Source organism: Artibeus jamaicensis, unplaced genomic scaffold, assembly GCF_021234435.1.
Source record: "Artibeus jamaicensis isolate MK-2021 breed Jamaican fruit bat unplaced genomic scaffold, CSHL_Jam_final contig_444, whole genome shotgun sequence".
NCBI lineage: Eukaryota > Metazoa > Chordata > Mammalia > Chiroptera > Phyllostomidae > Artibeus > Artibeus jamaicensis.
In genome coordinates, this window is record NW_026521831.1 from 3780797 (window position 1) to 3796818 (window position 16022).

General features: G+C 62.2%; 1 protein-coding gene across 2 annotated transcripts in view; it reads left to right on the plus strand.

The window, feature by feature from the left end:
* Positions 1-448: 448 nt before the first annotated feature.
* Positions 449-16022, plus strand: part of CCDC85C (coiled-coil domain containing 85C) — a 67340-nt gene continuing 51766 nt past the window's right edge. Inside the window, exon 1 of one of the 2 annotated variants that reach the window (XM_037130279.2) lies at positions 449-1519. In XM_037130279.2, coding sequence (XP_036986174.2) covers positions 730-1519 — 790 coding nt within the window. In that variant the 5' untranslated portion in view covers positions 449-729. The remainder of the gene's footprint in view (positions 1520-16022) is intronic. The other variant, XM_037130280.2, reaches the window with a different exon arrangement.

Sequence of the window (16022 nt, forward strand, 5' to 3'; positions counted from 1 at the left end):
ACGCATTACAGCGCGTCTCCTTTAAGGGAAGCCCGGCCCTACCTTTCCCACCGTCGCCCTCCCCGCACTGTACCTGCATTTTAAAAGCGCCCTGTAGCCCTGGGATTGGCCCAGGCCTCCTCCTCCGGCGCAGAAACTTGAACCGCCAGAGGGAGGAGGGAGTGTTAAAAGCCCAGTGGGTGGACTGTACCATTTCCGCTGCGTCCCCCTCGTGAGCCCCGCCCCTCCCACACACCCCCGGAGAGACCCAATCGGACGGCCGGGAGGGCGGGACTACGGCTCCGACGCGCCTGTGTCAGGGCGCCGGGCGGACGAGCGCACCGCGGTGGGGGACCTCGGGGCCCGGCCGCGCTTCTGCCCGTCCCCTCGCTCCCTTGGAGGCGGGGCCTGGCCGCGGGGCTCCGCCTTCTCCCCGCCCGGAGTGGGCGGGGCGGCCGGTGCTCCGGGAGCTGGGCCGGGGGCGGGCCTCCGCCTGCTTCGCCTGAGCCCGGAGAGCACCCGGCACGGCGGCCGCCGCCACAGCAGCGAGCCTCGCTCGCGGATACCCGAGACGCGCGGGGTCCCGAGGGCCCGGGCGGGCGCTGCGTGAAGATTCGCGAGGCGGCGTGGGGCGGGCCGCACGCGCCCCCGCCTGCCCCCCGCCCGCGCGCGGACTGGCCCAGCGCAGCCCCGGCGCGGGGAGCGCCGGCCGGGCAAGGGCGCGGGCGATGCCGCGGTGACGGCCCAGCCATGGCGAAGCCCCCTGCGGCGGCGGCGGCGGCGGCGGCGTCGGAGGAGCTGAGCCAGGTGCCGGACGAGGAGCTTCTGCGCTGGAGCAAGGAGGAGCTGGCGCGGCGGCTGCGGCGCGCCGAGGGCGAGAAGGTGGGCCTCATGCTGGAGCACGGCGGCCTGATGCGCGACGTGAACCGGCGGCTGCAGCAGCACCTGCTGGAGATCCGCGGCCTCAAGGACGTGAACCAGAGGCTGCAGGACGACAACCAGGAGCTGCGTGAGCTCTGCTGCTTCCTCGACGACGACCGGCAGAAGGGGCGCAAGCTGGCGCGCGAGTGGCAGCGCTTCGGGCGCCACGCGGCCGGCGCCGTGTGGCACGAGGTGGCCCGCTCGCAGCAGAAGCTGCGCGAGCTCGAGGCGCGCCAGGAGGCCCTGCTGCGCGAGAACCTGGAGCTCAAGGAGCTGGTGTTGCTGCTGGACGAGGAGCGCGCGGCTCTGGCGGGGGGCGCGGGCGGCGTGGGCGGAGGCGGCGGCGCGGGTTCCCGCAGCTCCATCGACAGCCAGGCCAGCCTGAGCGGGCCGCTGGCGGGCGGCGCGGCGGGCACGGGGGCCCGCGACGTGGGCGACGGCAGCAGCACGTCGAGCGCGGGCAGCGGCGGCAGCCCAGACCACCACCACCACGTCCCGCCCCCGCTGCTGCCCCCAGGCCCGCACAAGGTCCCGGACAGCAAAGCCGTACCCACACGCAGGTCCCTGGACGACCTGTCGGCGCCACCGCACCATCGAAGCATCCCTAATGGCCTGCACGGTAAGGACCACGCCGGCGGGACAGCGCGGTTCGCAGCCCCTTCCTCCGCGCCAGACCTCTCCGCCAGCTGGCATCCAGACCCGGGGCTGGGAGATCTCGCGCCCGCCCGCAACAGGGCTTTGGGTGGTGTTTTTCTGGCCAAGTGATGGAGGCGGGCCCCTGCCCAACTTCTCCTCCGCAGCCGGGCAGGACTGCCAGACCCCAGGAAAGTTTCTCTCCTGCGGGGTTATCGATGTCAGTGTCAGGCGCCGCACACACTGCTGGCTCGGGGGCGCCTCCTCCCTGCCTGGAAATCCTTGTGGGCCAGCAGGAAGCTTGTGTGAAAAAAATGAATGGCCTCCTTAGCGGCAAGTGAATTTTCCCTCTCATTGGGAGCAACAGGCTGCCCCAAAACAGAGCTGCATCCGTGCGTGAGCTGGGGCTGGGGTTATGCCTGGGCCTCCTGGTGCTGCCTGTGGCCCGGGAAGAAGCACAGGCAGCAGGAGCCCGGCTGAGACGCAGAGGCAGCCAGCCCCGCCAGAGGTCCCAGGCTCAGAGCCTTCCTGGATTCTTACTAGTCCTGCACTTCGCAGGGAGGAGAGACCTTTCTCAACGGAGGTTCTAACACCTTCCAGAGGATGCATGGGTCTGGCTTTGTGTGCCCCTTGTGCCTCAGTTTCCTTATCTGTAGAATGGAGCCGATGGTCCCTGCCTTGGGGATTTGAGGTGGAGAGGAAGCTTCTGAAAGAATTTATAAACTGTTGGTCTCCATACAGGAAGTGCCACAGTGGTGGGTGGCCAGGGTGTGGGTGGCAGGACCTTTGAACTCAGGAAAGCTTAGCTCCTGTCTTCCACGCCCAGGGCAGGGAGCCCCCAGCTTGGTCTGTAGAGCTGAACCGCAGCGCTGCCTCCCTGTTTTTCCACATTTTTGGTGGCTCGGCTCCCAGTTCTGGTGGCAATTGCTACTAACTGAACAATTTGCCTGAAGGTGGGGATTAAACAGCTCTTTCTGGTTCTGCTGAAGGCTCTCCTGGTTCAGAGAACGTGCATTAGGCCTTAAGTGACTGTTCTTCCCCAGAGTGACAGCCTGAGCAGGGGAAGGACGCTCTGTCTTTGGTCTGATGGCCAAGTGGCCTCTGCAGGTGCTTTCGGGTGGGGGCTGGGATATGAACTGTACCCAGGAGGTGGGGTGCAAGTTAGTGTAGCCCAGTTTTTCCTTTATTTACCTTCCCATTCTGCGAGTTCAGGGCAGGACTGGGTTGAGAGGGATATTTTGTTACTGATTAGCAATCTACGCCTACAACTCAGGTTACTTTTGGTAACCTGTATCCAACCCCACCTCCCGCCACAGGCTCCTTAAGGCCAATGGCAGTAGCGGAGAGTTAGATGGTTTCATTTGCTGGGGTTTCAGGGTTTGGGGAGTGAGGAGCCCCAGTCCCAGCCTTTCTGGCCTAGCCTTCTTGGGTGGGGGGCGGGGCGGGCTTGGGAGGGTCAGATTTCTGGGCTTCAATTTCCCCAACTGCAGCATGAAGGAGGGGACTGCTGCAGTCCTGTGGCTGGGAGATGAAATGTTGCTCGTTTCCAGCTGCATCACTGAGGACACTTGGCCAGAGTAGTTCTCTGCAGGACATGGGAGGGCTCGAGTGTCTCAGCATATTTGCAGGGAAGTTCTCTTGTGGTTGCCAGGGATGCAGGAGTGGAGGACTGGGCTGGACCTGAGGTGTTCTCCCAACAAGGACAGGATGCCCGGAAACCGGGACAAGGCCCTTTTCTTACAAATGGCCTTTCTGTCCTTGGATTGTAGTTCAAGCTGTGTGAAGAGCAAGGCTGGAGAGGGGACCCATGAGCCCCGGCCCCAGTGGTGGGGAAATGAGTCAGATGCGGGGCTGCTGCTTTGTGCACCTGGTCTCAGCTCGTCCTCACAGGAGCCCTGGGAGAGGTGGTAGCATTATCCTCACTTTACAGACAAGCAAGTGGAGGCACAGGGGTCTGAGCATGACCTGGGACGGCCACTGGGGTCCTCCCCTGCCCTGGTGGTAGGCTGGCTTGCATCTCTGGGCTCTAGTCTTGTTGGCTGATCCTGTTAATCAGCAGACAAGGGTGATTCCCTATTCTTGGTTCCTGATCTGGGCTTGCCCTCCTTCTCTCATCCTGGGAAGTGTCACTTCCTTATCGGTGACCACTGAGCAGATGGTTGATAACCCCTTTCCCCAGAGGGGTCAGGCCGTCTTGGATTTGAACCAGTCCCCGCTCCTCTTCTCTCTGCAAGTTACTTGACTTGTCTGAGCCTCTCTGCTCTTCTGTGTGGGTAAGCCCAGAGTGCCCTCTTCATCTGAGAGGGCAAGGGAGGCCAGGGTCTGCACACAGTAGGTCTCAGCAGTTGTCAGAGTCCTGGTCATGAGTATTTCTTCGAAGGCTCCTCGTGAAAAACCAGTGGGGACCCTGTTGGGGGCTTGCCAAGCAGACTTCAGTGTTCTTTACAACTGTTTGCTGTTCAGACAGCCAGCTCATCTGAATGTCTGGGCCCGTGTCTGGCTGCACCTGCCAATGAGCCTGGGGAACGGGGACCCTGTCGTCCTCCCTTGGGAGCTGCAGAGTACCTGCCACTGGCTGGGTGCCCTGGGAGGCCCAGGAGGCTGTGGTGGGAGGTGGCCCATCTGTATGCAGCTCAGTCCTTGGCAGGGCTGCTGGCAGGCCTCAGAATGCAACTGAGCGCAAATAGCCCTCCCCCCACTCAGTTCTGACTGAGGGCCAATTAAAATCGGGACTACAGCGCTCTTCATTGTGGCCCAGTGGGGCCGACTGAGGCAGGTGAACCCCAAACACCAGAAAGCCAGGTTTGCCCCCTTGCATGGATGCAGTTTTCAAACAAAAGCATTTCCAGCAGTTCCCGCTTGCCCTTCCCCCACCCTTCGTGCCCCACCCCCCAGCTTGTCCCTGTGCAAGTCAGCCCTGTTCCCTTCCCCCACCACTGGGGACACTCCCCTTTAGCTAACTTAGGGACACCAGGACCTCCAGCAAGCCTTTGTATGGCCCTGTTTACTTTTAAAAGTTTGGATTAAAAATGTGAGCTGCTCAAAATAAGATGGGTTTGTTCTCTGGCTTGTGTTTTTTGTTGGTTTAAAGGGAGGGTGGAGCAGCGGGGATGGTCTGCGCCTTCAAGAAGACAGATCGTGCTGGCCCTGAATAGGTTTTCACGTCGGGCCACCCAGCTCAGGGCCTCCTGGGCAGGACTGGCTAATACGGAGGCTTTTCCTAGACCTAGTGTGGCCCGGGAGCAAAGGCCAGTGAAGACAATGGGCCGGTTAGATAAGCCTTTTCGCTCTGTCCCCAACCTGGTCCTGACCATCCACCAACAGTCTTGGGGTGCTGGCCTTGCACAAGAGGACTCACAGGCAGTGGAGGCAGGGAAGGGCCAGTGTGTGGCCAACGTGGCACAGTTCACCATGGGCTTCCCAGCCCCAGCTCCGTTCTGTTCAGAGTGCCCACGTGGTCCCATGTCACAGATGGGCAAACAGAGGCTTGGGGAGGGGTGCTGTGCCTTGGTCTGCTGCTGGTGGAGTCTGGGATCGGTCTTGGGTCTCCTGTGTCAGAGTGAGCCACCTGCCTGGTGGCTGCTGCCCTCTGGGCTGGGACAGTCCAGCCGGGTGGGTCTGGAGGGGCCCCCACGGGAGGCCTGCCTACCATGGAAAGCCTCCCCGGAGCTTGGTCCTTGGCAGGGCCCAGGACCTGTAGGTGGACACAGAGCTGGTGGGGAGGGAGCCCCAGGGGTGGGGCACGTGGGGCAGAGGTGTGGCACCCCTTCTGCAACAGTGGGACCCTCGGCCTCATCCTGGTCTCCTCCCCTGAGCCTGCACAGGTAAGACTGAGAAGGCAGGTGTGGCGCATGCTCCGTGGTGCATGCTCCAGGGTGCAGGCCGGGGCCCTGCTCACTTGGGCTTTCGTTCTCTCACTGGACTCCACCAGGGTGGCTTCCCTCGGCCGGGGGCCCCACCAGGCCTGTCACCTGTGGCCTGGCCTCTGAGCCCGAAGGACAGTCGTGGTTTAATGCTGGCCCTGGAGCAGCACGATTGGCAAGGAAACCCTCTGTGGCTCATAATCTGTGTTTCCCCAGGGACTTTCCACGCCACGCTTGTTGTCAGCACAGAGCACCAGAAGCCGGGGACCTAAGGCCAGTTCTGGCATCTCTGTGGGCCTCTGCTTTCTCATCTGCAAAGTGGGAATCTGTTAGGCGGCCTCTGGGGTGAGGGGAGATGGAGTGGAGTGAGGTGTGCAAACATTGAAGTGCAGCCGTCTCCTGGCACACAGACCCCCCTCCTCGCGGCCACAGCACTCGGCGCTGGGCTGCTGAGGGGCAGTGCCACCTTCCGGTCAGGGCTCTGGCTACGGCTCTGGGTCAGAGAGGCCTGGGGGAGTTCTGGCCTTGCCCCCCACTGTGTGAGCGTGGCCACTCCTGAAACTTCTAATCCTCAGCTTCCTCATCTGTGTCCTGAGGACAGATAATACTACCCTGGTGCTAGAGCTGGGCCTCAAAGGGCAGGTTCAGTGACCCCACTGCCCCAGGACCCCTGCAGACTTGCCTTCCAGGGTGAGCATGGCTCCGTGTCAGAGCCAAATGAGCCCTCGTTTGGAGGGAGGGCAGGGTGAGGGCACCCCAGCAGGGCCAGATAGCATGAGGTCTGCCCCGGGGCGCAGGGCCGGGGCCTGGGAGGGAGGTGCTCCTGCAGCTTGTTTTGGGAGCTGGGAGCCTTGCCATGTGAGCAGAAAGAACTGGAATGCTGAGCCAGGAGAAGGAAAGCCTGGGCCCGGGAGCTGCTGCCAGGGTGTGGGGGGTGGTGCTGTCAGCCCCGGGACGTGAGTGCTGTGTGCGCCCCAAGGGCACAGGCTGAGTTCCAGAGGTTCAGATGGCAGCACCCACAGACAAGTGTGGACCCGGCAGACCGCGTTGCCGCTGGAGGTGGGGAGCTGCCTGTCAGGGGTGGTGTGCAAGTACCGCTTGGACACCTGGGAAAGGGCATTGCTGAGTGCAGCGTGACGGGAGTGGAGACTAGTTCTGCGAGCAGAGACTGCGGGGTCCCGCAGCAGGGCCGGAGGGGGGGCCGTGTTGCTGGGAGAAGTTGCCCTTCAAGCAGGGAGGGAGACAATAGTGGACGGTTGGTGGAGTGATTCCTCTTTCCGACTTCTGAGTGTCCTACACACTGATTTGTGGAGCCTGGCTTGGGGAGCGGTGGCACAGGAGCACTCCTCTGGTGTGTGTCCTGGTGTAGGCCGGGCAGGGGGCTCCAGGAGAGGAAGTCTGGGGCCTCTCTGGTGGCTGTAGCAGTGACAGTGCCTATGAGAGAGAACCTCTGCAGGCTGTCAGACTTGGCAAGCCTGCCCCAAAGCCCAGCCCCCGTCTGCCTCGATATGACCTCTGACCTCTGACCCTAGGCTGCCAGGCTCAGGTAGGCCAGCACTGTAGGTGATGCGTTTTCTGCAGCCGCACTCTGTCCGGTGACAGAACTGTGATTGCCACAGCCAGTTTGTCCACACCTGCCACCTGCCGTCCACGCAGGGACCACTCTGAGACTTCACAGCTGGGATGTGGTTAGTTCTCGTCTCCCTGGAGCGTGACGAGGGGGGTCCAGGGGCTGCCCAAAGCCTGGGCAATAGAGGAACACGCTTGTCTGCTAAGGGACGTGATGGTCCCTTGATGGTGAGAAGTTGGGGATGGCTCCCCTCCTAGCAAGCACCGAGAGCCCATCATTGTCACACCTCGCCACTGTCCCCCACCTGCGCAGGTGGGCCGGGGCAGGTGGGCAGAGGGTTTGGGGCAGCTCTGACACCGGCCCGCCCCAGTGACGGAGCCTGCTCCTGAATGGGTCTCCGCCAGGCTCCAGCTCTCTGGGGGGCAGGGCGGCAGGAGGAGGGGTTTTGCGGATTTTACTGTAAGCTCCCGGCTCACCCGGCAGAGAGGTTTAGCTGAAGGTGTGGAGCATGGGCTCAGTCTCACAGACGCGGAGGCCCAGCGGGCGAGGGGGGAGGGAGTTCCCCTTCCTCCTTCCTGCTTCCTTGTCCTTTGTTGTTCCCTGACTTCAAAGACGGGCTTCCCCTTCTCTGTGGTCAGGCGGGTGCGTCTTGGAGTCTGTGTATTTCCTGAAGGGCCACCTCACTCACTCAGGAAGAGCTGTGGGCAAGAGCATGGTTAGGGCACCTGTGATCACGTGTCTCAGAGTGGAGGAGGTGCTGGGTAGGGCCCTGCAGGCCCTCAGAGGGGACCGGGATCCGGGACACTCCCCAGGCCTGGTCGCATGGTGCTGTCTGTCTCTGAGCTTGACCACCAGCCTTGGCAGAAGGGAAGCTTCCAAAAATGTCCTTTGTGTGGGACCAAATGTGCCTGGCCTGGTGTTTCAGGTTACTGGCTGCCCACCACAGGGAAGAGCCCGGCTGCTGGGCCCCACTGATCCCCACCCCCCATCTCCACCCCAACCCCCTGGGGCTGAGAAGACTCAGGGCAGTTAGGCCGGTCCACCAGGTCAGTGGGGCTGGGGCGGGGCCAGGAGCTCCCGTCCGTGGGACCCTGAGCCTGAGCCTCCACAGCCTGGGTGACAATTTGTGACACACCTTGTACTCTCCGAAGCGGGCCCTGGTTTGTCTCTCAACCTCTTCAGGGTGCTGGGAGATCAGTGGAGGGGGTGGCTGGACGGGACCTGGCATGGGCCGCAAAGCAGGAGCAGGTTAGTACAAGCAGAGAGAGCAGGGAGGGCCTGGGCGTGGCAGAAGGAGCTGCTGGAGCCCAGGCACACAGCGGGCACGTGCCTGGCACAGCCGCTCGGCGGGGCGTGGGCGGGCCAGGGCAGGCAGGGTCTGGGCAGCTCCTCCCACCGCACCTGGGTCCCCCCCCCCCCCGCCCCCCGAAGTCCTTGGGTGGGCCTTCCCGGCTGTGGGCACTCAGTTGTGTGGGCCTCATCTCCAGTTGTTTCTTAGAACAAAACAACTTTTCAAATGATTCATTTTATTTTACTTTTTAAAAGATTTATTTATTTACTTTTAGAGAGAGGGGAAGGAAGGGAGAAAGAGAGGGAGAGAAACATTGTTTAGTTGCCTCCCACACACCCTCAACTGGGGACCCGGCCGGCAACCCAGGCACTTGCCCTGACCGGGAACCGAACTGATGACCTTTTGGTTCTCAGGCCACTGTGGTTCCATCCACTGAGCCACACCAGCCAGGGCTAAATTATTATTTTAAAATTTATTTCTCAATTATAGTTGGGATGCTGTACTATATTAGCTTCAGGTGCACAACATCGTAATTAGATATTTATCTGCCTTACAGAGCGATGCTCCCAGTACGTCTCGCACCCACCTGGCATCACGTGTAGTCATTTCATTATTGGCTATATTCCCTGTGCTGCGTCCCGGTGACTGTTTTTATAGCTTGCAGTTTGTACTTCTTAATCCCTCCACCTTTTCTGCCCATCTGCTGATGGGCTTTTCCAGGGGAATCCAGAGTTTTCTGTTCAGGGTGCGCCTGAAGTTGGATCTTCCGTACAGCGCACCCCCTCCCGTCCTGCTGCTCCTCCACGTCATAAATACAGCTTATCCACCGGCACGTCCCACACACCTGGGGTTTGGGGTGCTGTTGGGTCACCCAGCAGCCCTCTGTGGCTTGTTCAACACAGTCAGAACCAGCAGCTTCTGTCCACTGGTGACGTGACCTGATGCAGGGTCCCTGCCTCTCCCTGCCCTCCTTTTCCCACCTGTGAAACGGGGGGCTCCATGGGCTGTGCCGGGGGGTGTCAGAGACCCTGGTTATTCTCTGACTCAGCGTTCCTACGGCGGCAGAGCCACAGCAGAAACAAAGACTGCCTGCTCTGCTCATCCTGCCTCTTGTCGGTCACATTTGTGGTTAGGTGGGTCTCTTGCTGGGCGCCCATCCTCACATCGGGGCAGGTCTCAGGGTTGAGCACCGGGGTGGTGGGGGGCAGGGGGCACAGGGGCACTGCTCTGCCCCTAGCTGGCCAGCCCGCCCTCGTGGAGGGCCACGGTGAGAGCCCTGATGGAATTACCTGCCTCTGCCACACGATCGCCCTGTGCAGGAGTAGGTGACAGGTTTGGCGTGAGAGGACAGCGCCGAGCTCTGGTTCCCGGGGGTGGGGTTTGCCCGGCAAGGCTGCCTGCTCTGGACCTGAGTTTCCTGTGTCGGCTGTCCTGTCTCTCTGCCAGCCCCTAACCATCTTCAGGGCAGCATCAGCCTCCCTGGCACGTCGCAGGTGCTCAGTAAACGTTGGGGTGAGGAACGGGTGGCCGGGAGGCACTGGACCAGGTACGCTCCCTGTTGGTCAGACCCCTGGGGTCACCTGCCTCTTCCATGTGCTGCGCTGGGCACCAAATGGCCTTCAGCTGCTCACGAGAAAACCAAGTCTATGCCCGAGGGGGGTGGCTTTCACCACCCTCCTCCCGTCTCCCTCTAATTACTAAAAAAGACACGCTTGCTCTTGTCACTCGGCTGCATATTAGATATCATTTGGGAACCCTAAACAATGCCAGTGCCTAGTCGACCCCCCGGAATGGCTCCACTGGTCCCAGGGGCCTCAGTGGCTGTAGAAGCCCCCTCTCTCCCCCCTCCTCCACCCCCGGGTGCTCCCGGCGGCCAGAGCGGCTGTGGGAATGGAAACTCCAGGAGAAGCCCTCAGTGTCAGCCTGGGGCAAAGTCACCGCCCCACCGGGGCCTGACGCGCTGGCCCCCGCAGGGAGCCTGGTGTCAGCAGACATTAGCTGTGAGGGACAAATGGGACGTTTGTGCTGTCCTCTCCCTGACCTTTGCCAGTTGGCAGTGCTCAGAGACGTGGCTTTGGTGCTCCCAGTGGGGCTGCCTGGCAGTGGTGGGAAGGTGGGTTTGAATCTGGCCTTGAAGTTCCCGAGCATGTGCTCCAGCCTTAGACAGAGCCAGCCAGATCCCCCTCCCCACCCGAGAGCTGTCCTGGACCCAGACACGGCTGCAGACTGGCCTGCAGACGCCGGTGCCAGCCCCATTGTGGCACACTGGGCTGCCCAGACGGGTGGGGGCCTTCTAAGGCTGCTTTCGAGGGGACAGATGCAGGCAGGGCCGGTGGCACCGAGATGGCAGCTCTGGAGAAGAGTCGACCCATTTCCAAAAATAGCCCATCCGCGCTGTCAGGGGACGCATCTCTTTGTCTCCCCCAGTCTGTCTCTGGCTGTAAGGCAAGGAGGCTCGCTCTTGTCTTGGAATCAGAGGCTCTGGAGCACCTGTCCCCACCCCCCACAAGGGCCCGATTGTGAGCCGGCCCTGAATGGGCCCGTGTCCCCGAGTGCAGCAGCACGGCGCCCGTCCCTAATGAGCCTGCTCTGGGAGTGGCCCTTTGTGGTGGGTTCCGGCCACGCCGCCCGGGCGTGAGGCTCTCAGAAGGCTCAATTTCCCAGTTGCTTCCCATCTCCCGCGGCTGCTGGGACAATGGGAAGCTCCTGCCCTGCCCTTTCTCCTTTTTCTGTGTTCTCCGTGTTTTCTGGAATGTGCACACACCACTTCCTGCCGGACAGAAATGAAACAGTGCGTTTCTCCCTCTTTCAACGCCTTCTGTCCTGGCTGGCGAGGGCTCCCTGTCCCCTTCCCGGGCCCCTCCTGTGGGACCCCCCCCACCATTGTCTCCTACCTGTTCGTCTCCCCCTGCAAACAGGCTCCTGTTTCCTAGTCCAAAGCAACAAACACAGCCCTCTCCCTTCTGTTGTCCTGCCCCTCAGGTTCCTTCCCTTCACTTCCCAAGGTCCCAGGGAAGCCCCGGAGGCCGGTTGCCTTCCCTGCCACCCCCACAATGCTTCCTGGCCCTGCGCAGCCCGGGATCCCGGGAAAAGCGGCTCTGGCTCGGTCCCTTGGCCCCTCTCGGTGGTGTTTGATGCCCACTCTGGGCTCAGCTTCTAGAGCAGGACCCCCCGAGGGCGGCTCCCAGCTGCCTCCCCGTCAGCCCCTGCCCGTGGTGGGCACTTTGCCCCATGCTCAGTGTCCAGTCTGTCTCTACCTCTCGCTCCTGACCCCGAGGCCCAGACTTCCGGTGTCCTGCTGGTCACTATCCTGCTGACCCTGGGGCCCCCTCTTGCGCCCCCCACCCTCCCACATCATGGGGGAGCGCCCTCTCCGAGGTTTCCTGGCTCTGGCCCTGCGCTGCCCACTAGCTGTCGGTGGCTGCTTAATTTCAGTGTAATTGTGGTTCAGGGACGTGCAAGGGTTCAGTTTCTGAGTGGTAAGAGCTTTCCTCCTCGTTGACAATCAAGAAAAGGAACATTTTCATCATTCCAGAGGCTTCCGTTGGACAGCACAATCCAGACAACTCCTGCTGGGCTGTAGGGGCCTGTGAGGCCGGGACTCCCACCTGTGCAAGAAGGAAGCTCCGCCCCCCACACAGCAGGGTGTCAACGACTCCCTGCCCCCCAGGGCTTCAGGGCTTCTGCTGGCAGCGGACCCTCCCTTTCCTACCCCCCCACCTGCTGAGGTCCCGCCCTTCCTCCGAGGCTTCAGTCAGCCCTTGGGGAGGGACTGGCACAGGATGTGTGACCAGTCATCCTGTCTCCTCAGCGTGGAGCCAGGGTCATGGTGGCTGCCCTGCAGCCACGGACAGCACCGAGGCCACTGCTGCTGGTGGCCTGGTGTGGGTTCACGTGCATGTGCTAGAAGCCAGCTGAGAGGGGGCACGTGGCTGGTGGGGGGCCCTGGGCTCTCCCACAGAGCCCAGCCCCTGAGCCCCTCAGCCCGCAGCTCCTTATCCTCAAGATGAGTCCAGAGGTCTGCAGCGTCAGCCACCAAAGAAAATGGGTTTTAAAACAATGGCAGGGCAGGGTAGGGGGGAATGGACACAGGCTGCTAGCAGCCACCGCTCCCTCTGCCCTGTGTGCTCTTGGTTCTCTGAGGCGGTGGCGGGCGGGGGCAGTCTGGCCACTGCTCATCTCCGGGTGGAAGGAGCTGCCTGGGCCCAGCTGCAGGCCATTACTCCAGCCCGTGAGGTCATTGTGTGCTACACCTGGGGTCTGGCCCTGCTGTCATTCTGCCCCGTGTGGAATTGTGCGGGCTCCTGTGTGTGGGGGTGGGAGGGGGGGGGGGGGGGGGGGGCAGGATGGCACCCCATCGCTGGGGGAGGTGCTGGCTGGGAGGGTCCGAGGAGAATCCCTTCTAAACCACTCTGCTCTGGAATGCAAGGACAGTCTGACATGGTGGGAGCCCTGTGGGTGGGGGGATTCTTGCCATCAGCGCCCTGGAGGTCCTAGCACCCCCTGCAATCCTCAGGCTCCAGGCCCCTCCTGCTGCCCCTGGGGGCCATTTCCTGGCCGGGGCAGTGTCCTGGCCTCCGCTGTGTCTGCTTCTGCTGTTTCCCCACGACTGCAACCTTGCCCTCCATCAGAATTGGTCCTGCTGAGGGACAGGGGCAGACGGCAGCTCCTGAGTGTGTGGGGAGGTCCCCGCCCCATCTTGCTCTCCCGCTGCGTCCTCAATCCCCTTCCACTGAGTTAAGACCTTGTTCCCCGGGAGTGTGGCCTGGTTATGGGCAACGTGAGCCGCTCCCCCGCGTGCGGGGCTGAATCGCTGTGGGATGAAAAGACCCCTTGTTTCTGGTGCAACCTAAACTCCCTGAGCAGGAGGGGTGGCGGGGGCCCTGGGACCTCTGGGCCAGGGGCTTCAGATGGGGGCATGACAGGAGGGAGACACGTGGGCCAGCTCTGCCCTCCTCTCCGCACCGGCCTGTGCGCCCCTTAACCACGGGACCCGGAGGCGACTGTGGGCTCGTGACTTTTCCTGGGCTGTGACCCCTCGCTTTTATCAGAGGCTGAGAGTGGTGTGGGGCCCAGGAAAGACCAGACACCACAGGAGGCGGCTCAGGGAGGCTTCTCCCTGAAGCCTTTAAAAAATAAAAATAAATGGACGTGACGTGTGTGCAGTAAGAAACCCCGCGCAGGACGCCGTGGTGCAGGGTGAACCTGGGGTCTGCTGGCTGGGCATCCGGAAACCGGGCAGTCTCAGTTTGTGCCTGTCCTCGGCCGGCTGGCCCGCTGGCTCTGGCTCACCCCCGCCGGCCCCCCCATCCTCATCCTCAGCTGGCCCGCCCCTCGCACCTCCACCCTGAAGTTGTATTTGGGGGGGGGGTTAGTTTGGGTAGGTTTCTCATGCAGATCTTTGCTTCCTGGACTTCTCTCTCCATTTCCTTTCTGCCTCAGTTGCTCCCCACCTTCCCTCGGCCTCAGGTGACTCATTTCTGACAAGAGGCAGGTGGACCAGGCCCACGGCTGCTCCCGTCCAGCTGGACCAGGGCCTTTCGGGCTTCTGGATATTTCTGCTGCTCCTCCGCCTTCAGGGCCTGCAGTGGCCCAGTTTCCAACCATAGGCCCTCACCTTCTAGGGTCCCCCCTCCCAGCTGATTGCCCAGGCGCTTGCCCAGGCAGGGGAGTGATCTGACCCAGAATCAGAGGCCGAAGCGGGGAGGGATCATTTGCCACCCCTCCCCCAGGCTCTGCTTCCCAGCCTGCCTCTAGCCCTAGGCCGCTCGTGCCAACTCCCCGCCAGCAGGAGCACAATAAAAACAGGAGAGCCTCCTAATTTTGTTTGGAATTGCTCCCTTCTGGTGACTTTTGAATGGGTCTGTGGGTCCCCTTCTCTCTACTAGTTGTGCCTTGCTGCCGAATGAAGCTGGCTGCCTGTCTGGGCCCTGGACTGATGGCAGCGCCAGGCCAACGACATTTGACTCTAAAAGGTGCTAATTTACTGGCTTGCCTGCTGCTGGTGGTTTTGTTGTCCGGGATGCCAGTGGGGGGAGGGGGCTCCTGTATCAGCAGAGGCGCCTCATCCCCACTCGCCGCTCACCTTTCGCTGGTTTGCTGATTGGCAGCTGGAAGAAGTGGGAAGGATGTCCCAGTCCAAGACCGAGGTCTCAGAGGCCTGGGTGGGCTGGGGAGTACAGAGGAGGGCTTTGGGTGAGGGATGGCCAGGGTGAGCCGGGAGGTGGGGGGCAGGTGGAAGGGACGCTGGACTGGGCTCCTGTGCTCTCCACACGGACTGGGGAGCAGGAGCTGATGGAAGGGACTCGGCTTTGTTTATTCCTGGAGCAGACGTGTGTGCGGCCGCTGGTGGGGTGGGTCGCAAGGCTGGAGGGCCTGCCTGCTGCCTGTCCTGCTTCTGCTCTGGGAGGGCCTTCAGGGGACAGGCATGAGCAGACCGAAGGGATGGGGACACAGGTGCGGAGGGGCAATTCCTGCAGGTGCACTCGGGGCCCAGGCTGCTGCCCCCGGGCCGGGTCCACAGCTGATCCAGTTTGACCAGGCGGGGGCCTCAGGCCAGGGAGTGGTAGGTGACAGTCTGATACTGTTGGGGTCCCCAGAGGGCTGTGTCCTCCCCGCTTCTCTTCCCTCCCTCTCCTCCCTCTGCTTTGTCAGCTGTGAAGCGGACCCTTGGGTTACGGATCTCTAAGGGCCACTGTGTAGGGGGTTGGAATACATCCAGGTGCAACCTCTTTGTTTGTTCTAATCAGGAAACTAACAAACACAGTCTCCCTGGGAGGTCTTGAACGGGGTAGTTATGACCATTGACATCAGGCGATTCTTAGAGGATGTGGGGAGAAAGTCTTGGAAGGGGGAGTGACCGGTGGTAGTGGCAGTGTGGGTCGAGGGAGCCTGCCTTGCACCCTGGGCGCCGGTGACACCAGCCTCTCCCTAAGCAGGTGGTTGCATTGGGTGCACTCCTTTCTCCTCTTCTTAAATTTTATCCTTTTAATTTCTAGTGTGGCTTAGAATCCCCCATGGGCCCAGGAGGGGAATCTGTGGGGAAAGGGAAGACCCCAGAGGGGAGGTCGCCCTGGTAGGGGATGGTGGGTGGGCTTTGAGGGGATGGTGGGCCTGGCTAGGATCTTGGCCGCCGTACCGCGTGTTCTGGCCGTGTGGGGCCTGTCCCTGTCAGCCCCGCCCCGGGTCAGAAAGGCAGGGGGCCCACGTGCACTCCGGAGGTTCACCTGGGGCTGCAGGGCTTGGCTGTGGTGGGCCAGCCCCGAGGCCGTCTGCTATCATTTGGGGCTGCTGGGGGCCTGGACCAGAGCAGCAGAGGCAGTGGAGGGGGTGGCTGCTGGGGGTTGGGGGCACCTCGCCAGCCCATGTTCCCTGCAGCTCAGACAGGGAGGTGCTTGTGAGCGAGAGTGGCGAGTTGGTGTGTGGGAAGGAGGCGTCGTTAAAGAGACCACTCCCTGACGCACACACGTATGGTTAAGGGGCTTCAGGAGCAGCCCTCGGTGCTGCGGGGCCAGGGTGTGAGTGGGTGGGTGGGTGGGTGGGTTGGCATCAGCCCCACAGCACAGGTGAGGAAAGGAAGCCTCCCAAGTCCACCCCTGTGTCTCAGTTTTCCGCCTGCGCACTTGGTGGGGAGTGGCGGTCGGGTGGCCCAACTGCCCAGGAGGACCCCTGGCCGGGCCTCTGCAGCTCGGTGCTGTCTGTGGTGGAGTGCCGCCAGCCAGGAGGGGTGGGCAGCAGGTGGGGCCTGTGTCCCGGGTGCCTGCCG